Source organism: Chelonoidis abingdonii, chromosome 2 (genome assembly GCF_003597395.2).
Source record: "Chelonoidis abingdonii isolate Lonesome George chromosome 2, CheloAbing_2.0, whole genome shotgun sequence".
In the NCBI taxonomy this organism is placed as follows: Eukaryota; Metazoa; Chordata; order Testudines; family Testudinidae; genus Chelonoidis; species Chelonoidis abingdonii.
The window spans coordinates 296,108,803-296,132,853 of record NC_133770.1 but is presented as its reverse complement, the minus strand read 5'-3'; the positions used below and the strand labels follow the sequence as shown (position 1 = coordinate 296,132,853).

At 51.9% G+C, this 24,051-nt stretch overlaps 2 protein-coding genes across 8 annotated transcripts in view; both read left to right on the top strand.

The window, feature by feature from the left end:
- TSNARE1 (t-SNARE domain containing 1) overlaps positions 1 to 24,051 on the top strand; it is a 691,098-nt gene that overhangs the window by 223,099 nt on the left and 443,948 nt on the right. The gene's annotated exons all lie outside the window — the stretch shown is intronic.
- On the top strand, positions 7,680 to 22,117 carry LOC116826377 (E3 ubiquitin-protein ligase TRIM39-like). 3 transcript variants are annotated; one of them, XM_032783058.2, is made up of 8 exons: positions 7,680 to 8,171; positions 8,432 to 8,527; positions 10,891 to 11,121; positions 11,490 to 11,512; positions 12,280 to 12,392; positions 14,473 to 14,493; positions 14,787 to 14,813; positions 17,491 to 22,117. In XM_032783058.2, the coding sequence occupies exons 1-8, from the start codon at positions 7,755 to 7,757 to the stop codon at positions 18,048 to 18,050; spliced, it is 1,488 nt and encodes a 495-aa protein (XP_032638949.1). In that variant the 5' UTR covers positions 7,680 to 7,754; the 3' UTR covers positions 18,051 to 22,117. The 3 variants fall into 3 exon arrangements, with proteins under 3 accessions (XP_032638949.1, XP_032638950.1, XP_074919393.1); XM_032783059.2 differs by lacking the exon at positions 8,432 to 8,527; XM_075063292.1 differs by lacking the exon at positions 14,787 to 14,813.

The window sequence follows — 24,051 nt, the reverse complement described above, 5'->3', positions numbered from 1 at the left end:
GTCACCACTCCTGCCCCAGGCTGGGAAAGGGGCAGCCCCATCCCCCACTGAACAACGAGGGAAAGTGTTAGCTGCCCCCTGAAGAACATCGAAAAAGAAGGAGCTACAGTTTGTGTTACTTTTAGAAAGTATTTGCTTTTGAGAGTTATTGATCCAAGAGTGCTGGGTTGTTTCCGTATTCAAAACAGTATTAATCAAGTTGATAGTCTTAGTTATATAATTTTTTCTTATGATAGTGATATTTTGCAATAGAGTGAAACTGTTAAGCGCTTACTGTTTCCAGACCATTTTTACATTATTTAAAAAAATACAGATCAGCTTACAAGGCAAGGGAGAGGGGGAGGGGATAGCAGGACATGGACCTGTTCTGGGCATCACCAAAAATTATATAAACCTGCTGCCCCTAATGCTGGGCCAGCTCAACGGTGACTAGAAGTCGTTGCTGCACTGTGTCATCCATTAGTTCACATGTGCACTTGTTATAGCTGATTAGAGGCTTTACTGTGCAGCGATGATAAATACAGATCACGATAAACAATTAGATTGGCCAATGTTTAAAAATACTTCAGATGCATGTACTTATCATGGGGAAAGATGCAAAGTGTTTGATTTAACGGGGAACCATCTGCTCAGGTCCGCTTCATTGCAGGGGTTGTAAAGTTAGGTCCAGTCCAAGCAGGACATTTGCCTCACATGATATCCTGTATGAATCCCCTCCTGGGGTGTCCTCACTTCTGTCCCCACCAACTGCGTCTGAAGGAGGAAGAGGCCAATTCTAATGTGGCTGCATCCTCCAGACTTTCCAGAGTCCCACATCCTAGCTGGGAGGGGAGGGGGCTGCATGAGGGGATTTGCCCATCCCAGCTGTGGAGAGACCCATCCAGACAGGCAGGACTGTGGGCAGAGCTATGACTGAGAACAGGGGGTCTCATGGGGAGTGTGAGATGTGGATGGAGAACTGGTCCAAGGATCAGTATTTTCTGAGGCCACCAGCTGGGGGGTTCTGTTATTTCTGGTTCTGTTTTTGAAAATAAAGAATTTAGGGGAAAAAGCAGCAGGGGGGACGGGGAGAAATTAACAAAGGGGAAAGTGAGACTGAGTCCCAGGGGAAACATCCTGGCAGTGAGATTTGTGGGACTGGGGAACCATCGCCCATGGCCAGCGCTGGGCTCTCCATTATTCCATGTTGCCTCTGAGAACCCTGCATCACTAACGCCCCCGAGACCTCACAGTGCATATGAACTGAAACAGCCCCACAGCCACCTCTGGGCCCTGCTCTGGGCTTCCTCCCTGTGCTGCCTGCAGGCTGAGTGGGACACAGGCATCGGTAGCAGCCTGGTGTGTTGCAGCCTCCAGGATTACCCAGTGGCGGCAGGCGGTGCTGCCCCCATATTATGTCAGCTGCACTGCACAGCAGTTACATTCCTGCTGGGACTTCACTCCACCCTCCCCCAAGGAGGAGCTACTCCTGCTGGTGACAGGTCTCTGCAGGGCCAGGGCCCCTAAGCAAGAGCCCCTGGTGAGTCACACTGGAACACACAGTTCAAAGGAGAGAGTCTAAGGACAGATCCTGGGGGAAGCAGAATCAATTGTGAACAGGCCCTAAAGTGCCAGGACTCAAGGCTTTGGGCTGTTCTGCCTGTAGCTCGTTCCATGAGGTGAGGCCCATGGTTGTGAAATGAGTGAATGAGACTGAAGTTCCCCTCCCTGTTCCTCTCCCAGGGCCCTGGCTGCTGCCGCCCCCCACACCAGCCCTGCTCCATTTCTAGGGGGCCCTCACCTGCCCAGTCTGCCTCGATTTCGAACTGTGGGCAGAATTTCTGCTGAGTCTGCATCACTCACAGCTGGGAGGAGTTAGAGGGAGACTTTCATCAATAGGTGTAAATGCCATCCACTGTCACGGCAGGGTGTGTGGAGGCCTCCTGCAAAATCCCTGCCCTGTTCACCAGAACCAAACTGGCTGGGGCAGGGCCTTCCCCACGAGGAGTTATTGCCTCCCCCCAACACATACACTGCTGTAGGTGGCTTCTCAATAGACCACAGAGGGGATTAACGGTGCCGTTACCCCCAACTCTGTCATCAAGGTCCCCCATTTGGCCACCTCACCCAGTGCCAGGGCCTTAAGTGTCTCCCATTTCCTGCTTCCAGACTTCTGTCACAATCTGCGCAGTTCTGCCTGCTGATGCCTAGAACATTCGCTGAAGAGTTGGAATTGATCAGATGCAGCATTGAACCATTATTGTATTACACACAGAGAGATGAAATGCATTGAGTTGAACATAAGGCCTCTGTACCTCAAAGCAGCACCCTGGAACCCCCATATTCACCCCTGTCCGATCATTATGAAATGTTTTGTACAAAGTATGTGTTGTGAGGTGTCATTCTAAAAGTCTTGATCTGTTGGATTGTATGTGTTATTGTATGTGAAGTTATGAATTGTTGCTATATGTGTTACTGAAATATGTTGTCAGGCTGGGAACACCACAACTAGCCTTTTGGGTACAACAATGGAGTAGCCAGACAGCTGTTAATGGCTCATCAACACTGATTAAGGAAAGAACCCACTATCCAGAGATTGTGTACAGTGGAGACTGCTTGATCAATGGGGACTGAGTGACCCCCATGTCACAGCAGAAGATCTTTCCAGCAAGCTGGAAGAAACTATAACAGAAGGGGGTCCCAGGCTGGAAAAGAGTCCCAGGCTGTGTATTGAGGAACTAGACCATCTCTCAGGGTGAGACACTGCTTGATTCAAATCCTCTTCAGTTTGCAGATCTTAGCTTGCAAATTTATTTTCATTTCTTAGGTAACCAGCTTTGATCTCTACATTTGCTATGTATAACCACTTAAAATCGATCTTTCTGTAGCCAATAAATCTGTTTGATATTTAATCTAAAACTATGTGTTTTGGTTGAAGTGCTTGGAACATCTCAGTTCAGTTTACAAAGGCTAGTGCATGTCCTCTGCACATCAAGGGAGGGGCGGACTGAGCAATGAACTTATATTGGCCAGGCTTCTGGTCAGGGCAGAACCAGGGCCGGTGCAAGGATATTTTGCGCCCTAGGCAAAACTTCCACCTTGCCCCCACCCCCGCACATCAATTCATTGTGGGGCAAATTGCAATGAGCCTTTTTGCGCCCTAAGTGAAACTTCCACCTTGCCGCCCCCCGCACATCGGTTCATTATGGGGCAAATTGCAACAAGCCTTTATAGATCCCAGGGGCCAGCCTGCTGTCATAAACAGATAGCTAAGGGTTAATGTTTCTTTCACCTGTAAAGGGTTAACAAAGGGAACCAAACACCTGACCAGAGGACCAATCAGGAAACCGGATTTTTTAAAAGGTTCAGGGAGGAAGTTTGGGTCTGTGTTGTTTCTCGGTCTCTCCAGTATGAAGGATTTTCTATCTTCAGTCTATCTAATCTTCTGTTTCCACGTTGTAAGTACAGGTATAAGACAATATAAGGTTTTATTTGTTTTTTGATATTTACATGTTGGTAGTTTTTGCTGGAATGTTAAAATTGTATTTCTTTTGATAAGTGTTATTCTATATATTTTTCTAGAGGAATTAGCCTCGTGTAATTGTCACTATGATGCAGAGATCGTTTATGTGTTTTTCTTTCTTTATCTATAAAGCTTTTTTTTAAGACCTGTTTGAGTTTCTCTGGGTAAGCTAAGGAACGAAGGAAGGAATTCTTTTGTTTGATTTCTGGAGGGTGATCTGAACAGCCTCAGATAAGGAGAGAGGAGGAGAGAGATACTAATCTTCGGGTGCTTGTGTTGTCACGGCACTTTGAGTATTATTCCAGGGAAGCCTGGGAGGGGTAAGATGGAACAAGGGGGGAGTTATTCTCCGCTTTGTGTTGAGACTCAGGCCTGGTCTTGGTCCCCAGCGGAAGTTTGGCGAGACCAGAGTGAGCAAACACTGTTTTGGCTGGTGGCAGCTATAGCAGATAAGCTGAGTAATTAAGCTTAGAGGGTTCATGCTAGCTTCTCAGTTTATGAAGCTAAGGTTCAAATCTGAGTAGGAAGCACGACACCTGCGCAGGGGCCAGCCTGCCCAGGGACTGCTCCCCAGACCAGGTTCCCCTCCCCACCCCTGAACTCCCCTGGAGAGTGCACAGCCCTACAAGCCCTCCCCACCCCACCCGAGCGCCCCCACCGAGTCCACTCACTGGCTTTGCCGGGGTCATTGTCATTCCCATGCACCATCTGCAATGACCATCCCATAGGCACTTGCAGAGCCGGTGTACTCGTTGGACACCTGGCTGCAGTCACACACACTCCCATTTGCACACAAACCACAGCCACAACCAACCGCACACAGCTGAATCTGTTAACTGGCCACTTCACCTTGAATGGTCCCTGAAATCCATGTTATACTTATGCTCAGGAGCGGAACCGAGGTTTCTTGCGCCCTAGGCGGGAGTCCTTCGGCACTCCCCATCGGTGGCAATTCTGCGGCGGCGGGGGTCCTTCGGCACTCCCGGTGGGTGGCAATTCTGCGGGGGGTCCTTCCGCACTCCGGTGGGTGGCAATTCTGCGGCGGGGAGGGGTCCTTCCACACTCCAGTGGGTGGCAATTCTGTGGCGGGGGGTCTTCTGCACTCCCAGTGGGTGGAATTCTGCGGCGGGGGGGGGGTTCCTTCCGTGCTCCTGGTCTTCAGGGCACTTCAGCGGCAGGTCCCAGAGCTAGTGAAGGACCCGCCGCAGAATTGCCGCACGACCTGGGGCGCGGAAGGCCCCCCGCCAAATTGCCGCCCCATCCCCCCAAATCCTGGTGCCCTAGGCGACCACCTAAGTCGCCTAAATGGAAGCTCGGGCCCTGCTTATGCTAAACAATCTGTTCCAATTTGCATTTAGCAGTGACTGAGTATATTTCCCAGAGGGGAGAAGAGCTCTGCTTGGCTCGGAAGCTCGTCTCTCTCGCTAACAGAAGTTGGTCCAATAAAAGATATTATCTTGTCCCACAACCACACCCACCAGCTCCAGCTACAGACTCTCACCTGTCCCCACTGCCGGCAGCGCACCACACATATGCAAGCTTAATATTGCGCAACTGATTTGGCCACAACCAAAAGTTCCTAGAACTCATGTGAGTCATTTGGAATGGGATGGTCAATGCCAGCCTCAAAGCAGGGGCATAAATTCAGCACTTACATGAATTCCCAAGTCAGGCCTGTTTCTGAGGTCCTTAATGCAGCACTGTTTGTGTACCCAGGACTGAGCCCAGTTGAGATGCCAGAGGCCAAAGCAGTACCAAATCCTGAATGATGTGCACTCAGCACCTTCCCCCTGGACACTCCTGGCTGCTGCCTCAGCTAGTTCCTCTCCCTTGCTTGGCTGCTTCTCAGCACCCGCACCAGGAATTCCGAGATCACTGGGCAGCACTCATCTCTGCATGTCAGGAGCTGCTGCCGCCGGGGCACGGGGCCCTGGGAGGGCAGGGGCAGCGGCGGCTCACACACCCAGGAGCCGCAGAACCTGAGCCCGGTGAAGGGGGGAGCTGAGTGTCCGTGCCTGCCCAGACTGCGGCCCAATGCACCCCCGGGGGCTCCTGCAGCGGCTGCAGGCAGGCAGCGCCCCCCATGCACTCCCCGGTTCCCCCCTCACCGTGCTCGCGCTCAGTGGCTCCCAGGAGTGTGAGCTGCCACTGCCACTGCACCTCCCGGAGCAGGCTCAGGGGCCAGCACCCCGGTGGCAGTTCACATGCCCGGGAGCCGCAGAGCCCAAGCATGAGGACATGACAAGGGGGGAGCTGGGGGGCACATGGGAGCCACCACCCACATGCATCTGCTGCAGCCTGCAGAAGCCCCTGGGGGGGGCACCAGGTCGCACCCTGGCCAGGAAGCATGGGGGGGCACAGCTGCTCCCCACTAGCAGCACCATGGCCTTTGCAGGGCTGCTGCCCCCCCCTGCACCGCACCGGCTCTTCCATGGCTCGGGCTCGCCACCCCCGCAAGCCGGTGCTCTGGCTCTCTGGTGCCTCCGGAAGGTGGATCCTCCCTGCCGAGCCAAGACACCGCTTTTTGGCGCCCCCAACCACATGGCGCCCTAGGTAACCACCTAGTTCTTCTAGTGGTTGCCCCAGCCCTGTGTGTAAATGCCCCTGGGAGCCAGGGAGGCTGGTGGAGCTCTGTTCCATTCAGTGTCTGAGCTCTGACTGATCAGCATGACCTGACACGAGCCTCTGCCTCCCATAACAAGCAGCTCCAACTAGCTAAGCCAGGGCCTCTCAAAGGTGCTGTTTCCCCCTCTTCCTGCCTCAGCCAAACTTATCCATGAAAACAGTTAACAATCAACACAAACACAACTTGGAATTTCAAATTCTTACAGCTAGAGCCTGAGACATTCTCTTTATTGTTATAATTTTATGATTTTTTTGTGGTGGGGGGGTAGAATTTCCTGTTATTTAATTGCATCCATGTGGGGGTGGGTCCTGCCGTTTGGGGAGGGAGGCCTGGAGTACTGTGAAGCATTCCTGCCCCACACTCACCCTGCAGTGGCAGCTCCTGTCCCATGGGGCTGAGCCCTGCCCCACATGCTGGCTGTTGTGACCTGGCACAAAGGATCACAGCACCACTCAGGGTGGGCCCAGCTGCCCTTCCATCATGATGACGGAGGGTGCTGCAGCCCTATGCATCAGGCCACAATGTCACTCATTCAGATTTAACCCCCTGCCCTCCCTGTCATGATCACCTCTCCATCAGTTGGATGCAAACAACAGAGGTGAGCTTAGGGGAGCTGGCAAAGGTGGACAGCCAGGAAAGGATATTTCAAAAACATGAGGGGGAGGGTTTAAGGGGGAGCTGGGCTTCTGGTGTCTGTGACCTCTGCACAGAGGGCTTTACATTTATGAGCAGAGCAGTAACTATTGGAGGGACTGGGGCACTGTGGGGCAGGGGCCGGAGGACTGTTAGGGATCAAATAAGCCATGCAGTGTCTACCTTCGCACTGTGCCAACCTAAGATCAAGCACAGTTCTGTGCCAGTCAGGGACGTGGTTTTACTGCATCGCTGTGACAGGGTTTGATCAGCCCCAGACATACACAGGGCAATTTAGGTCAACTTAACTTTGTAGTGTAAACCCAGCTTCTGCCTCCTGGGGTCGTTTGTGCTGAGCCGCTTTCCTGTCAGTTCCCAGCACTTTTCCCAGGGTCTGTCCCCTCAGCTGCAGGCTCTGGCTCAGTAGCTGGTGTCAGCAGAGCCCAGGGCTGCCCCAGGGACTGGTTCCAGCCACCTGAGAAAGTCCCCACCTGGGCTGGGCACAGAGAAGACTTCAGTTAAAGTCTCTACTTAACTTAGCAGAGACACCTTTGGGGAACAGCAGCTGCTCAGCCAGGGATCCCAGCAGCAGCGTCTTATTCCTGTTCTTTGTTCTCTCTACTTCACGGTCTCCCCTTCTCCCAGAACAAGCTACAACAACTCTCGGCTGCTTCGTCCCCTTCAACTTTATCCCAACCTCAGCTGCTGCAGCCCTCACTGGACAGGGACTTTCTGCAGCTGGAAGGAACCAGCCCCAGACCCTGCACAGATTGTCGGGGGGAGGGGGGGGAGCCTGCGTTAACCCTTCGCTAGACCGGGCTCTGACTCCCCTGGCCCCAGGGCTGTGACACTAGGGGTGAGTCACTGCAGCTCAGCACAGGGCCTGCTGGGAACAACAGGAAGGAAACGCCCCAACTCCAGCCAAACCAGCTTCTCCGCTCTCAGGAAAGTGAAACTAACCCGCAGCGGCTGTTTCCCGTTTGCAGAGGAGCCATGGCTGCCGGGGACCTGGCAGGGAGCTTCCAGGACGAAGTGACTTGCGCCGTCTGCCTGGAGTATTTCACAGATCCGGTGACTGTTGAGTGTGGGCACAACTTCTGCAGGGCCTGCATCAGCCAGTGCTGGGGGGAGTCGGAGCCAGACTTCTCCTGCCCCCAGTGCAGAGAAACCGCCCAGCAGAGAAACCTGCGGCCCAACAGGCAGCTGGGGAACCTGGTGGAGTTAGTGAAACGACTGAGGCTCCAGGCAGTGGCAGAGCCCAAGGGGCAGCAAGTGTGTGAGAGGCATCAGGAGGCTCTGAAACTGTTCTGCGAAGAGGATCAAACCCCCATCTGTGTGGTGTGTGACCGATCCCGGGCTCACCGCGCTCACACGGTGGTTCCCATCGAGGAGGCTGCCCAGGAGTACAGGGTAGGGAATAGCTATTGCCATGGCTGGGAGTTACTGGGGCAGCTTCTCTGTGGCTACAGAGCTCCTAGCGCGTCTGAGCATCTCTGGATTAAAGCTAGGGAACTGCCTGATAACGGGAGTGGGAGCCGGGGTCATGTTTTCAGTGGGTTGGAGAAGGGGGACCTGCTCCCACAGCCTCACTCTGCTCAGTGACGAAGTTACCGCTGGGGACAAACCAATGCACCCAAACCAGCCCCCAGAGCCCTTGTCTCTGTTTGCAGGAGCAAATTCTGAGCCGTCTGCAGCATCTGCATGGGGAGAGAGAAGAGCTCCTGGGACTGAAATCCGACTGGGACAAGGAGAGTGAGAGGCTCCTGGTAGGTGCCCCTGCCCAGCCCAGCAGGTTTGCACAGGGGCGTCAGCAACAGCAGCAGGAGGTCTCTGCACTGGTCGGTCTCTGGGTCATTCAGAAGGTTAAAGGATTTCCAGGGTTGATGGAGGGAGACTGTTCAGGGCAGGGCCGTCCTTAGCATTTATGGGGCCCCACGCAGTATTATTAAACTGGGCCCCTATGCCGGATGGCAGCCCAAGCTCACAGCCTGGTGGGGGAGGGGGAGGAGGGACGAGACAGCAAAGGATAATGAGATGCCCGGCCTGCCTCATGGTGGCGGAGAGTCACAGTTCCCCGCAGAGACTCCCATACCCTCTCCCTCATGCAGAATGGACATGAAGAAAGTACCTAATTAAAAGCACTAAAATTTGGGAATAAAAAATGTCAGTCACAGGTTTTTTGATATGCCCTGAAGTTTGTCAGAGATTTATTTGCAAAAACTTCGTAGTAAGGGTGAGTCAGCTGTCCTGCTGAATACAACATTACATATAATGGAATACATGATGCAGCTCTTCTCTGTTTTACATTTTCTTAATCAGTATTTCTAAGCTGAATTTATATTTTAAATGTACTCAAACCTTAAGCCAGCATTCCAGATTACTACATATTTAACTCACTGAAACAAAGACATTATTTTAAATTAATCAGAGAGGTTTAGTGTGTTCATAACAATGTTCATTGCTTTTAGAAAAAGGGAACAGTAATTTACTTTGTGTGATCTCCATAACAAGAGACATGGTTATGAAATTTCACCAACTTTAAAAAAATATGTTTCCAAAGATTTTAGGTATAACAAGGATTTTATGTCTTACTAAGGTACTGATTTTGCTGGAGGGTTCTTTTAAAACTAGTTCATCGGATAGTCAGAAGTAAAGAAAGGGAAACTCTTTGTCCAGCTATCTGGAAGGGAAGGACTGTTGTCCCTTTAAGGGCTCTCTTCAGTGGGGAGTGGGGGGAGAGGTGGTGAAGGGATGGACAGAAAGGACAGGAAATCTTGGAAGAACTTTTTTTTTTTTTAACTATAGTAATTAAAATGTGTATTTTAGATAAGGGAGGTCTTTTGAAGGATTTATTTAAAAAACTGTATGTCTGAAGATCCACGCATTTAAGGCTAAAGATGATTGTGCATCTAAAACTCTATGCAAGCATTTTTTAGAAATGTGATTTTATAATCTTCACCAGCTCACTAATGAAATATTTTTAAAGCAAATTTTAAACTAAGGTCCTGTAGACTGACATGTTCTGTGTAAATATTACATTAATGCACAACTGTTTTTGTCAGTAAAGTCAGAAACTGACAGTATAAAAATTTATTTGGGCATAAGCTTTCGTGGACAGCTGATGAAATGGGTTCTAGCCCACAAAAGCTTATGCCCAAATAATTTGTTAGTCTCTGAGGTGCCACAAGGACTCGTCCTTGTTTTTGCTGGTACAGACTAACAGGACTACCACTCTGAAACCTGTCAGTATATACCTTGGGGTTGGCAAATGCCTGTTAAATGGCTTTATTACCCCTTGAATGTCTCTTTAACAGTTTCAATGTTGTGCTAATAGGTCTGGCAGGCTGGAGGTTTTTTCACTTTTAACTACTAGATTCCCTCCCAAGGAAGACTCACCAGGCTAGAGCAGCCATCTGTGGGAGCCTGCAGGAAGGATCAGAACAGGGATAGGAAAAGAAGAGGGTGGACACTAAGACCCAGTGGTGCCCCAAATTTTCAGGTGCCCTACGCAGCTGCCTATGTTGCCTATGCCTAAGGATGGCCCTGGTTCAGGGCCATTTTACACAGTCCAGACACTGCTCTCAGCTGCCTGGTGTAAATCAGGAGTGACAACACTGACGTCACTGGGGTCAGGGTCAGACTCCTCTGTGCCCCTGGTGTTAATTCCCAATGGAGTCAAGGGTTCACCCCAGGGTAGTTGGGAGCAGCCTCTGGCTCTGCCTCCTTAGCACTGGCGGGCAGGAGACAATAAAACTGCTGAACATGCACAGATGTGGCAGGGGTCAGGGTGAAGCAGGGGGAGATTTGTGCTGATCCCAGGGTATGTGTGTCAGACATTTCCAGTGATGCCCTTGTGTGGTTTGGGCAGCACCATTTGCCAAGGCCTGATCTACAGTTAAATCTGCTGCTGGTACAGAAATGAGGATTGCTGGGCGTGGGGGGGCATTGGGGGGATGATTTTTGGTGACATTTTTACGCTGGGAAAAGCCCTAGTGCAGACACAGTTCTACTGGCAAAGATATCAAATGAAACACTCTGTGCAGCCCGGACAAGGCTTTGTGCCATTTCCCGTGATCCCCCACTCACCCCGTGTCCCCGCCCTGCCCCTGAGTCTCTCTGTGCACCCCAGAGGCAGACGGAAGTGGAGAGGCAGCTGGTGGTGTTCAAGTGTGAGCGGCTGCACCAGTTCCTGGCTGAACAAGAGCGTCTCCTGCTGGCCCGGCTGGGAGAGCTGGACCAGGAGATTGAGAGGAGGAGGGAGGAAAACGCCACTCACCTGTGTGAGGAGATTTCCCAGCTCAGCACCCTGATCATGGAGCTGGAGGGGAAGTGTCAGCAGCCGGTGCCAGAATTGCTGCAGGTGAGACTGTGTCAGTGCAGGGAGGGGACGGCCCCTGAGTCATTTGGGGCTCAGAGGGTAACTCAGTGCAGGGCCAGGAACCCCGAGGCTGCAGACAGACAGGAGTTTGAGCTGTCAGGGAGACAGGGGGAGGCTGGAGAAAGGGTCTTCCAGCCCTGAGGCTCAGTTCAGGGGGACCAGCCCCCTCTGCAGAGCAGCTGGTGTGAAAGAGGCTCTGCTCCCACTAGCACAGCCCTTTAGTTCCACCATCCCACTAGGGGAGCAGCCTGTGGGGCTGGGGATGGGAGAGCAGAGTGACCCATCTGGGGCAGGTGGCCGGGCTGCACCATGGGTACTGACTTTCTGCTCCATCTCTCCTTCCCCTCTAGGGTGTCAGAAGTGCCGTGAGAAGGTATGTCCAGGCTGCGTCTGCCCCTCACGCCCCGTCATGCTGGGAAGAGGCTCAGAAGCCAGGCTAAAACCCATCCCTCTGACCATGGGACAGTCTCACCCTCTGGATCCAGCCCCCTCCATCCCCATTGCCAGGGGCTGCAGCCGCTGTGGCTGCGTGACCCACCCTGGGGAGGGGACTGGCCCACAGCTCTGGGCTGGAGAACCCTCCCTGGGAGCCAGGCCGCCACAGGGGATTGTTACTGGGGCTGGAGCCCTTTCACCCAAAGGGCCCAGCTGGGACCTGGCCCCAGCTCTGTCATGGCCCAAAGCCTATCCCGTGCGTGGGGGTCCTAGAGGCTTTTGGGGAAAGAGCTGAGTGTCCCGGGCCAGGCCCCAGTGGGGCAGTTTCCATGTCCCAGAACCCCCCACCCCATGGGGAGTGACCAGGCCCCTTGGAGGCTGAGGGGAGAAGCTGAGGAGTGGCTGGGCCTGGAGAATGGGCCCCTCTCTCAGCCCTGGGTCCAGGTCCTGGTGGGGCTCATGGGCTGGGCCGGGTCTGAGGGGAGCTGGGGTTGGCACTGCCCGGGCTGTGTTTTCTCTCTGGACGGAGAGAGGTCCCCAGGCTGGGCCCTAGCAGGTTGTGCAGGCACTAAATTCCCTGGGCAGCAGAGGTCAGGGCCCTGTTAGCTCTGCCTGTGGCCCGGCTTCCACTCCCCTTTCTGGCTTTGGGGGGCGGGAACTTAGGGCCGAGGAGGGAGAGAAATAAACGCACTCATTTCCCTGCAGGGACGAGAAGGTGATGTCTCCACATCTGGCTCCCAAGTCCCCGGAGCTGGAAAAGAGAATCTGGGATTTCCCTCGAGAGAACAATCTCCAGGAGGCTGTGACGGGATTCTTGGGTACGGGATGCTGGTGGGGGTTTGTCTCTCATAGTACTGGGGCTGGGGCAGAGGCTTCCCCAAGGCAAGCTGGGGAAGTGACAGCGCCTGATGTTTGGGTTATTATCGGTGCCTATGTGTTCATATTCCCCATGCATCAGAGCCAGACTCAGACTCCTGTGTCCCAGCCTAGAGGAACCCAGATCCTGGGAGAGCCCGTGGGGTCCCAGCTCCCCTGGCTGCACAGAACAAAGTCCCGTGGGAAAGTTTAGATTTGAGTAGATAATTCATAATCACTGACCTATATGACCAGTGCTGATTCCTGCTCTGTCCATGGCCAACTGAGCACAGGGGCTGATGCTCTCGGCTGTGTTGGTTGTTCACAATTGTCGTGTATTTTGCTCACTCTGATTTGTTGCTCGGTGCTACGATTCTGATATTCGGGTCTGGATTTCTGCAGTGTGAGTTGGCGGGTTGAATGTGGAGCCGCGTCACTGGGCTGTGATTGTCTCTGTTCTTGGGGGAAGCGCACAGAGAGGGAGCTGGGAGTTCACTTTCCAGGAGTATTTGTGCTGATCGGTTAAACCCAGTCACATCAGCCTTCAGAGAAATGCAACCCAAAAGGCCATGAAAAGGCCAAGTTGGATTCACTGAGAAACCCCAGTGCTCCTCATGGGGAGGGGTTGGTGGATTTCTGAGCTCAGGGAAGCTGTTTTGAGCAGAAAGGAAGATTTCCCATAAAGACGTTAATGGCTGAGAACAGGAGCTTGGAGTGAAAGTGCCTCCCCTGCTGTCATTATCCATGTGGCCGCACCCTCCTGCTGTTCAACCAGAGAGTCTCCCTCCAACGCATCCTGCGCGGGGCCAAGAGACAAGGGGAGATTTCTTGGTAACGTTTGTAGCTGGTCGATGTGAGAGACGTTATCACAGACTTGGGGCTGGATTCTCAGCTTCCTGGACACCAGTGGAGCTTCCTTGATTGACACCAGCTGAGCATCTGGGCCCTAGTATCTGAGCACCTTAGGCCAGATTTTCAGAGGTATTTGAATCATTAGGCACCTAAACAGGCACCTGTTGGGATTTTCAGAAGCACCAAAGCAGGTTAGGCACCAAACTCCCATTGGTGTCCATAGGAGTTGGGCAACTCACTTGTTCTGACACTTGTGAAATCCCAGGGGCCTTTCTGCATCTTTCAGTGCTGAAATGAAAAGCTGGCTCCTTGCCTTAGTCCTCGTCCCTATCACAGCATCTGACAGAGCTGTGACTGTTAGAGAGCTTATTCCTTCACTCTCACCCTTTCCGGGTCCTTCTCGCATGAACAGAGCAACAATACCCGAAGTGCAAATAATTCGATGTTTATTGGGTGAACTTCCAGCAAGCTTAAATTCAAGTTCCTTTTTCTTATTTTTCGAATCCCAACTTACTTCCTGTTTGCCCCTAATTTATATAGCAATATTCTCAGCTCTACCTTAACCAATCATTCTACTAAAATTTACCTAACCAGTCCTAACATATTGTAACATGATTAGCTAACCAATTATATCCCACCACCTTCATTAGTTTACACCCAGCAAAATTAATTATACAGCAGACAGAAACAATCACAGAACCAGCCAGAGATCATGCAAATAAACATACAAAACAATACAGAAGTGAGGGTTTCACAACTACATCTATACAGACATCAGGATTCTCCAGCTGTGTCTATTGATAAGTGAGTTCTTACCAGACAGAAAACTATCAGACTAAATTTCTAGGCTCTTTTCTTTCTCTGGAGGGGACAGATCGAATCACCTTCCTAACAGTCCCAGATTGCCTTATTTTAATATGACTAGTTTGGAGTGTGAGGACGTGACCATACATTTCCCAGTTTATGGCTGCTAAAGAACCAGGCCTCAGACTGTCACAGTAAGAGAGGCCACTACACAGACAGTGATTTTTGATTCTTTTTTTTATACCTCAGTAACTAGCTAAATGATAAGAATACACCTAAATTGTTAAAGTATAGGCCTTTGCAGACAGGCCTGAATATCTATATTCTAACAATGACTTCTAGTGACTGACCCACGCCAGTGATGGATTTTTCTCTCTTTCCTTCCAGAGGGGCTGGCTGCAGAGAGAGGTGAGAACACTGGTCACTGTTCTAGGGCACAGCAGGGGCCTGTTCCCCTGTATGGAGCAGCCCCTGGACTGGGTGCATGTGAGATGATCTGCACAGGAGAGAAACCCAGCTAGAAAACATGGGACAGAAAAGATGAGGGGGAGTCGGAGCCTGTTCAACCCTGCTGTGTTGTGAGATGGTGCAGAGCTGAGTGCTTTAGGGTGGGGGTCCATGTACGTACCTGATCCCCACTCCGAATGACTCTGCTGTGTGAATTCTCACCTCTCTCTCTCTCTCTCTGCTGCTTGTTCCAGGACTCAGAAGAGCCCGAGGATTCGCAGGTAACTGAAGTTGAGCTTGTATTGGTGACTCCAGCACCCTCCCCAGGGAGAAATTCACTCCCTACAGCCCCTCCTGGCACCATTCCTTGTGCCCCAGACCTGGGAGATGAGACAGCTGGTTGGGAGGGTTTACACCCCCAGGGGGGGAGGAGGAGGAGCAATAACAACAGACCCTGGAGCCTACTCCTGTGCAAGGATGACACAGGAAGGGGTGAGAGCAGCAGCATGACTCCAGCGCAGCCCTGGAGAAATGAGTCCCCATCCTCCCTGAGCCTGTCTCCTCTGCCTTGTTCATGGGAATTGCCAGGAGCAGGTCAGTTAAACGGGTTCCAGTTTGTGCCCAGACTCCTGGATTTTGCTCTGGCAGAGGCTGAGCTTGCTTCAGCTCAGATCGGTTCCTGACCAATGTGAAGCTAAACCCGATCAGCCGCATCCACACAGCTGGAGAGTCACACAGGTTTGCACCGCCGTCTCTGCAGCATTTTTAAAGCAATTTAAATGAACCCAATGCAGCTTTCTTGAGGGACACGCTCTGGGGCTCTCAGGAATGGAGCAGGCTCTGCAGGGCCACTGGCCTCCTCACCCTGCTTGTCTGCAGCTGGGAAATCTGTCCTGTCCCAACCCTCACCCCCCCACACATGCTCCCAGCAGTGCAGAGACGTCACAGCCACTGTGGGTCAGACTGGACTGGAGCAAGGCTGATCGCTGTGGAGCCCTGCACCGAGCCAGTCTGCACCAAGATCACTGGCATAAGAGCCCCAGCAGTACACAGAGCCCCCAGCACTACCCCACAATGCTCCTTCCCCATCAGTGACGCTCTGACAGCTCAGGGCACTGGCTCTGTCACCTGTTGAGCTGTCTATATACAGGCCGATAGCAGCATGGGTGGCCCAAGGCCCCCTTTCCTCCCAGAGTGGGAGGGGATGAGTTCCAGCCCCGGCCCCTGATTCCAGGGGTCGCTGGGTGCACAGAGCTCTCCGGGTGGAGACACTTTCACAGACTAACGAATCTGTTCTGGGCAGTCCCACTGCCCAGGAGGCCGAGGGCTCTCTCCCCCCTGCTCTGGGGGTGAAGGGAGGGGTCCTGGGGCTGGTGTTACCTGTCCCAGGAATGGGGGGAAGGGAATGTGGACACAGACAATGTCCCTGCACCTGCTGTGAGGGCCAGACCCAGCTGTCCCGGTGGGTGCAGCCTGTCAGTACGGCAGGGCAGGGAAAGCTGGGCCAGGAGCAGAAACGCTGTCAGAGCTCAGGGTCCTGGAGAAACCTCTTCCCGCTGGGGCCTGCAGAGCCTGTAAACTCTGTGGAGAGCATCAGGGCAGCCCCAGCCTGCAGCAGGTGTTTGAGGAGTGCATGAGCCCTGCAGACTCAGTGGACAGCATGTCAGCGCCATGGGCCAGAGATCTCCCTGGAGAGTACTCACATGCTGTCCTGGCAAAGCCGGGGTGTCTAGATCCCAGGGGAGGAGCAAGCGGGATTGTTATTATGGAGCCTGGTTGTGACTCCAGAGCTAAGCCCGGGAGACCCTGATCATCCCCCCTCTGCGTATGACATTCAACTGCTTCCTCCTACAATGTCCCTTAATACTCTCCAGCCTGGGGAGAAAACTCTAGACATTGCAGGCCAAACTGGCCTGGCCCAGGGAGAAAACTGTTTGGCTTTGGGGCTCTGAGATGAGCTTTCTGAGCATTGTCCACTCTGGGACTCACCCTGAGTGACACCTTAAGCTGACCTGTCCTCCAGCGTCGATGGCACAAAGTCAACGGAAGAATTCTTCTGTTGACTTAGCAACCACATCTTGGGGAGTTGGGTTACTGGTGCCAATGGGAGAATGTAGCATTTCTAGTGTAGACAAGTCCTCAGGTTGTCCGCACAGGGTTTTCTTGCATCGATGTAGCTGCCCCTGTTCAAACCCCCATGCAGACTTGATGTGCAGATGTGATCTGAGACTGCTACCCTGTCCAGATTGCTACAGATGGTCTCTGTTCCCTGCAGTGTCCACTTAAACTCCCCATCACCCAGTCCTGCCCCCAGCCCAGCGTGTCCCACCCAGACACACTGCTCATGCCCTGGAGAAGGGCCTGGCTGTGGGGTTTGCCTGGCTGGAAGTCGGTGTCCATGGGGACAGCCAGTATGGAGAGTCCCAGCTGTGCCCCTTAGGGCAGGGCTTCCAGGCCAGTGTGTGTGGGGGGAGGCACCGACCTGCCTTTAGCAACAAACCCACCACACAGCCCCAAAGCAATAGAGATTCCCTGGGGCCTGCATCTCCCTCACCCCCACTCTGTCCACTGGTTTCTAACCCTAACCTCACCCCTCTCTGACTCTGGCATCTTCCCCACTCATCCTCTCCTTGCTGGTGCTGGCCCCTCTCCTCCCTGCCCACCTGGTGCCTGGACCTCTTCCCCATCCTTCGTCCTTAATACCTGCCCCTCTCCTCTACCCCACCTCACTCCTCCCCCATGTCCAGCTGGTTTCTGTCTGCATCCCTACACCCCTCTGCCCCAAGCAATGAACATACCACTCTCCCTGCAGGAGATATTTTGCTTCCATGTCCAATTCTGGGTGACTGATTGTTTAATCAGAGATTAAACAGCAATTAATTGGGACACAGGTTAATTTCCATTACTCTGAGTAACCAACCTCTGCCCCCAGCACTACCGCTGTGACTCTCTCCCCAGTGGATGTTACTCTGGATCCAGACACAGCTCAGCCCAAACTTGTCCTATCTGAGGATCGGAAACATGTGAGATACAGAGACGAAGAAGAGGCTCTGCCTGACAATCCTGAGAGATTTGACACTTACCCTGAAGTTCTGGGTGCTGAGGGGTTCGCGGGTGGGAGGTGTTACTGGGAAGTGGAGGTGGGAGACAAGACTGACTGGATGCTTGGCGTTTGTAGGGATTCTGTCAGCAGGAAGGGGCAGAATGATGTATCACTTGAGGATGGATACTGGGCCGTGTGGCTGAGGGATGGGGAATACGAGGCCGTCACCTCCCCCTCGACCCCCCTCCCTGTGAGCGCCAGGCCCAGCCGGGTGGGGATTTTCCTGGACTATGAGGCGGGCGAGGTCTCGTTTTACAATGTGACTGACAGGTCCCATCTCTACACTTTCACTGACACCTTCTCCGGGAAGCTCCGCCCTTATTTCTATCCTGGTCACAACGCTGGGGGTACAAACGCGGCTCCCCTGATAATCTGCCCGGTCCAAGCTCAGGCCGGAGGGAATCTCTGTCACTGACAGCGACACCGATGGCAGACACTGTCCCCTCCCAGTGCTGACCATCCCCCAGGTCTGTTCCCGTGGGGATGGTACAGAGGGCATCACCTGCCTGCCTCCCCTGCCCCCAGTCATGACCTTGGGGTTCATTAAGCAAAAAACCAGTGAATGAGACAGGAATAAAACATAAAAAAAAAAAAAACTAGAGAGCTTCTGTGGTGACCAGCTGTGCACAGCTCCCCTGTGTTCTCAACCCCACCTTCCAGGGCACTTTTCTAGATTCCTATATTCATAATCCTGTCCCTTATGGGGGAGCAGCTCTAAATTATAATCTTCCACAAAGATATCACTGTGCTTTCCCCTCTTAATCCCCAGCACCAGGCCTGTGAGCTGGGAGAGTGCAGAGGAGCAGAGAAGGAGGTGGTGAGCAGGCTATGAGCTGTAGGGGGTGCAGGGGCAGAGGGGTATGCGTGCAATGTCAGGGGTGGCTGTGTGGCCAAGGTGGGGGTGGGGAGGGGGCTGTAGCAGCAGGAAGAGAAGAGCCCAGGTCACAAAAGGAAGATTCCAGGGAGGAGTGGGAGGATGTAATGAGAGGGGGAGGGGAGAGAGGCCATAAGGAGGAAGAGCCCCTGGCAGAAATGACAGAGAGGAGGAGATCCCAGTGTGGGTAGCGGGAGCTGTGAGAAGGTGAGTAGGGGGTTATGGGGATGGTGAAGGTGCAGAGTGGGTAGAAGGGGGGACTCAGGAACAGAGAAGGCTGGAGCCAGGGGAGGGAGGGATGTGAGGGCCAGGTCTGAGCCCCACCAGCATTCTCAGTCTCTTGTTCTGGGGGAGTCATTGAGTGTATGGTGGCTCCCGACATAGGGTGACCGTCCGTCCCGTTTTTAACGGAACAGTCCCGTATTTAAGCCCTATTGTAGGTGTCCCACCTTTTTTTAAAAAATGGGCAAATCGTCCCATATTTTCTGCTCCCTCTGCTGGTCAGTCTGTGCAGCCCCAGCCGTGTCTTGTTTGTGGCTGGCGAGCGAGTGTGGGCAGGCGGTGGCTCGTCAGTGAGAGCATGTGCTGGCCTCAGGCCAGGTGGAGAGGCAGGAAGATGACACGTCAGGTAGCCCCTGGAGGAAGGGGCTAGGAGTGTGTGTCTATAAGGCACACTATATAAGGCCCTGGAAACCCCCCCCCCCCATTTTGTCTTCAGATGGCTTAAAAGATAACCTCTGCCCCCAAAAGAGATACCTGAAAGAAACTGGAACAAAGGTGAGTAACTACAAGGGTTGCTGGACCCAGACTAGGAAGGAGTCTAGTCTGTCAAAGAAGCTTATTGGAACATCTCTGAGGATGAGATTTACCTGCATTTAGTTTCCTACTGTTTTAGGCTTAGACTTGAGTGTTTTTGTTTTATTTTGCTTGGTAATTCACTTTGTTCTCTCTGTTATTACTTAGAACCACTTAAATCCTACTTTTTATATTTAAGAAAATCACTTTTGGCTAGTTAATTAACCCAGAGCAAGTATTAATGCCTGGGGGAGCAAACAGCTGTGCATCTCTCTCTATCAGTGATGTAGAGGGCAAACAATTTATGGGTTTACTCTGTATAAGCTTTATACAGGGTAAAACGGATTTATTTGCAGTTTGGACCCCACTGGGAACTGGGTATAGGGGTGTTGAGACAGGAGCACTTCTTAAGCTGTTTTCAGTTAAGCCTGCAGCTTTTGGTGGACGTGGTTCAGACCTGGGTCTGTGTTTTTAGCAGACTAGCGTGTCTGGCTCAACCAGACAGGGCACTGAAGTCCCAAGCTGGCAGAGAAAACAGGCTCAGAGGTAGTCTGAGCACATCAGGTGGCAGTTCCAAGCGGGTCTCTGTGACGCAACCTGTCACAGTGGGACTGAAGCCCCCAATTCCCAGCCCTCACTCCAGGGCTGAAGCCAGAGCTGCAGGGGGACTGAAGCCTCGATTCTCAATGCCCGCTCCAGAGCTGAAGCTGGAGCCGTGGGGGGGGGAGGACTGAAACCCTGATTCCTAGCACCTGCTGCAGGGCTGAAGCCAGAGCCACAGAGCTGAAAGCCTGAGCCTTGGTGACATCCATGAGGCTGAAGGCAGGAGTCATGGGTTTGAATCTTGGATCCTCGGTGCTCTCCATGAGGCAGAAGCCTCCTGAGCCCATGGGCAGAGTTGGGGGGCACTGAGTATGTTGCTACCCCAAACTGCAGTGTGCATGAAGCGGTATCCCGGGGGTGCTCCACACCCTGCACCCTTCCTTCTCTCTCTGCCTTCTGGCCAGTTTGGAGGCAGGAAGCTGGAGCCGGGCAGTGTGGGGCAACTGTTCTTCTGACAGGTGCCATGGAGCAGGTAGCCCTGGTGTTCCCTCTTCTCCTGCTGGCTGCGCCTCAGCTCCCAGCCCCCTTTTCTCACGCAGCCGTAGGGGTGGGGCTGGCAGAGCCCTCAGGGAACAGGGACTGCTCCCTGCACCTGGAGCTACCTCCTGCTCATACACAGCCCCTAGCTACCCCTCCCTGCAACCTCAGCTACCCCCATGCCTGCACACAGCCCCCAGATACCCGCTTCCCTGCACTCTGAGCTGTTTTCAGCCTTTTTGAGCTCAAGCCTCCCCACCCCCCCACACACACCTTTGAGTTATAATTTTTGGTTGTGCCTCCCTCTCATCACAATCCAGACAGGCTGAGTGGCCTCCTGAGGTGAGTCGGGGTGAAGGTGGCACTCCCTCCCCTGATCTGCCATGTGGAGCTGGCTTGAGCCCTGCTGGCCCCTGCCCCCCAAAAATAGAAGTCATATGCTTATGCCCAAGGCCCTCCCTCGGACCCCTGAGGCCCCCTCCTTTCCCTGCTGAGCTCTGGAGTTTTTATAGCATGTTGTGGGGGCTACTGCATAGTTCTGATTGATTGCTGTTGAATACAAGCAGTTTTTCAAGGTGTCCTGTATTCAGCATAGGGAAATATGGTCACCCTAGCCATGGGAAATGGCAGGGAAGGAGCCAGCACAACCAGCTCTGTCTCTGCGTGGTCCCAGTTCTGTTCATTGTCAGGCCACCGGGCCAGAAATTAAAGCCAGGAAAACCAGAATAAAGTACCATGGATCACAATGACATCTCTGTCGGGTCTGTGAAATGACAGGGGTTAATGTCTTACCCAGCATTAGCCTCTCAGCACACAAGGTGTGAAGCTGGAGTGCTGGAGCTCAGCATAAGGCTCAGTGGTAAGGAGGCGGTGAGGCCATGTGGCTTACCCTGGAGGAGGAGTGAGCCCTGAGGGGGCCTGACACACTGAACTGATTCCTCTTAGAGACTGTTTCAAAGCTGGGGGCTTAGCACTGATCCTGTGGAGCTGTGACATCTCCTAATGTAGCCAGCGGGAGATGCTGATGAGAAGGGTGTGTCCGAAGCCCTGCCTCTCTCACAGAAATAGGTGTCACAGTTCAGGGCAACTGCACCTGTATCTCCCCTCAGTGATTCAGCAAGGGCACCACTCACAGGCTCCCAGCTATTGCTTCTGTTGGGTGGAGACCCCATGTCATTCTCCCTTCTGACCAGGGTATGTCCAGGCTGCACAGTGCCCGGCCTCCGCTGTGTAATTCCCAGCAGCACAGACAGGTTGCCCTGAACACCTGCTTGTGTTCCCTTCAGAGATGGATACAGTGTAATTGCTACAGGAATAAATGACCACCCAGCTCTTCCTAAGCAAGTTTAGCTTTATTCTTAAGCTAAAAAGATGAATTAAATACAATGGAAGGATCTACACACAAGCTCATAAGCTCACCAGGCATCCCTCCACCCTAGGAGTTTCCTTGTGGTTCAAGTTCATCAGAGCTTCAGCTCAGAACAAGCACTCAATGTTATGAGGCCTCAGCAGGCCAAGTCCTTCCAATCCTCCCATAAGGATTGGGGCCCTCGGGGGACCAGGGTTCTGTCCATTTGCTGGACCAGGAAGAAGGCCCCGAGTCATTTTAAACTCAGGCTTTTAAAAATGAAATCAATTTTCATCCACGCTGAGTGTCTGATGTTTCTTCAGACCTTTGTTGCCAAAGAAAAACAACACTTTGAGGGGTGAAATTAATAAACATGATTCCTTGGTTTGTGGAGTTTGGATGAATTATTGTACCAATCTCAAATTTGTTTGTTTGTTTTGAAAACAGAGCTGCAGCACTGCCAACCCCAATATTCAAAACTCAACAGTCAGTGTTATGCCCTCCCTAATATGTTATGTCTGTGTGGTATTGTCTGGTTTTGTGTTGTCTGGTCTTGTAGCTTTGATAAACTGTAAAATTGTACAATTTCATAGGACAACCCAGGAAGAATGAGGTATTCAGGAAAAGATGGAAACTGTACTTCAATTACTTTTTTTCTATTTTGCAATGCCTGTTTTTTTATGAAAATCAATTAAAAAATAATCACACACACACACAAAATCAGATCAGGTCAAAAAACAGAGATGAGACTGACTTAAAAATAATGAACTGTAAAATTCTAATGATAATGATACATTTTAAGTTCTCATTTTTTGCCTTTTGGTTTGTGACTCCTCAGGGTGCACTCAAGGTCATATTCCTAAACTTTGTCATGAGGGCGAGAATTTTAGTTTTTACTTAAATGATATCTGAGATTCTCACATAATCATAAAGCTAGAGATTTGGGGCTTTAGGAAAATTAGCAGGTAGTGTGAGAATTAAAATAAAATGCCAAAAAAAAATTCACAAAAAATTGTGTGAGCTGACAACACTGTAGCTCTCAAAAATGTTTAAACAAAATTTTTTTCAATAGAATGACTTTTAGAAAAAAATTAAAAATGAATTTTTCTATTACTTGAATGTTTCCAATTTCAATGAAATGAAACTAAATGAGAATATATAGTTCAAATTGATTCAAAATAGAATTCTAATAAAATCCAAACATTTTATTAACCCTTCCCTATTCTTGCTAAAAGAAGAACAATGATTGAAAAAGAAAAATGATTATGTTTCAATAATATTTGATTAAAAATGGAAATCTATAAAATATTCAAACAAACAAACTATTGTTGTAGTAAAAAAATTAATTGTAAAACACTATTTCACTTTTAGTCCTATCGATATCCTCAGGAAATCTCTCCCTGACCGTTCACACGTAGGAGAGAATCTGTCAACGATGTATAATAAGCCTCTTTTTAATATGTCACGAAATCCCTTTCAGCAGTACACTTGAGCACAGGTCTGCGTTAGTCACATGCAGAATTGCCTTTCATTTCAGAAGGAGAACAGGATGCAACTTTCTGTTTGATTGACTGTGGAAATAATTTTCCTTTTTTCTCTTGAAAGTATCAAAACAAAGTTCAGCCCCACAGTCAGAGTAGAAAATTATACGTTAACAGGCAGAAGGACACAATAGCTGGGAGTGACACCGTAAATCTCTTCCAAATTCTCAATACAGGAGTTATTTGTACAAATCTCCCTGGAGTCACTGAGAACAAGATCGAGTCCAGGGTTCTTGAATAAAACATTCCTGCAAAAGAAACAAATGACTAATTCAGGGTGGCAACCTGTGGCACGCGTGCCGAGCCAATTTTTAATGGCTCGCTGCTGCCTCCGCTCTGGGTCCCAGCCCCTGGCCCCGCTCAGCCCCCCGCCCACCGCTCTCTCTCCTGTGGGGGAGGAGGTAGAAGCTTGGTCTTGCAGGCAGCCAAGCTCCCCCCTCCCCCACTTCTTCCCCCAATGTGCTGCTTTCCTGCCCCTTCTTCTCTCCTTCCCTGCCACCCATCAGCTGAGCGCCTTGCGAGGGGTGGGCAGAAGCAGAGCTGCAGCGTGCTCACTGCTGGAGAAAAAGCAGGGATGGCCTTGGGAAAGGGATGGAATCAGGGCATATCCCCTCCAGCCCATTGTGAGCCACTCATGGCAGGGGCTGGGAGCTCCCTACGAGCCGAGCACCCCAGCCCTTTGCCCTGACCCCTGCCCACCTCAGCCCCCTGTACTCCCCCAACGACTCAGCCCTGTCCCTGCATCCCCCCAGCACCCCATTCCCTGACTCTGCACCCC

Bases quoted from the DNA above. Each gene is read 5' to 3' on its own strand.
- LOC116826377 (XM_032783058.2), top strand. From the start codon at position 7,755: ATGGCTGCCGGGGACCTGGCAGGGAGCTTCCAGGACGAAGTGACTTGC. The intron at 8,528-10,890 runs GTAGGTGCCCCT...TGTGCACCCCAG, and splicing joins AGGAGAGTGAGAGGCTCCTG to AGGCAGACGGAAGTGGAGAG. The intron at 11,122-11,489 runs GTGAGACTGTGT...CTTCCCCTCTAG, and splicing joins CGGTGCCAGAATTGCTGCAG to GGTGTCAGAAGTGCCGTGAG.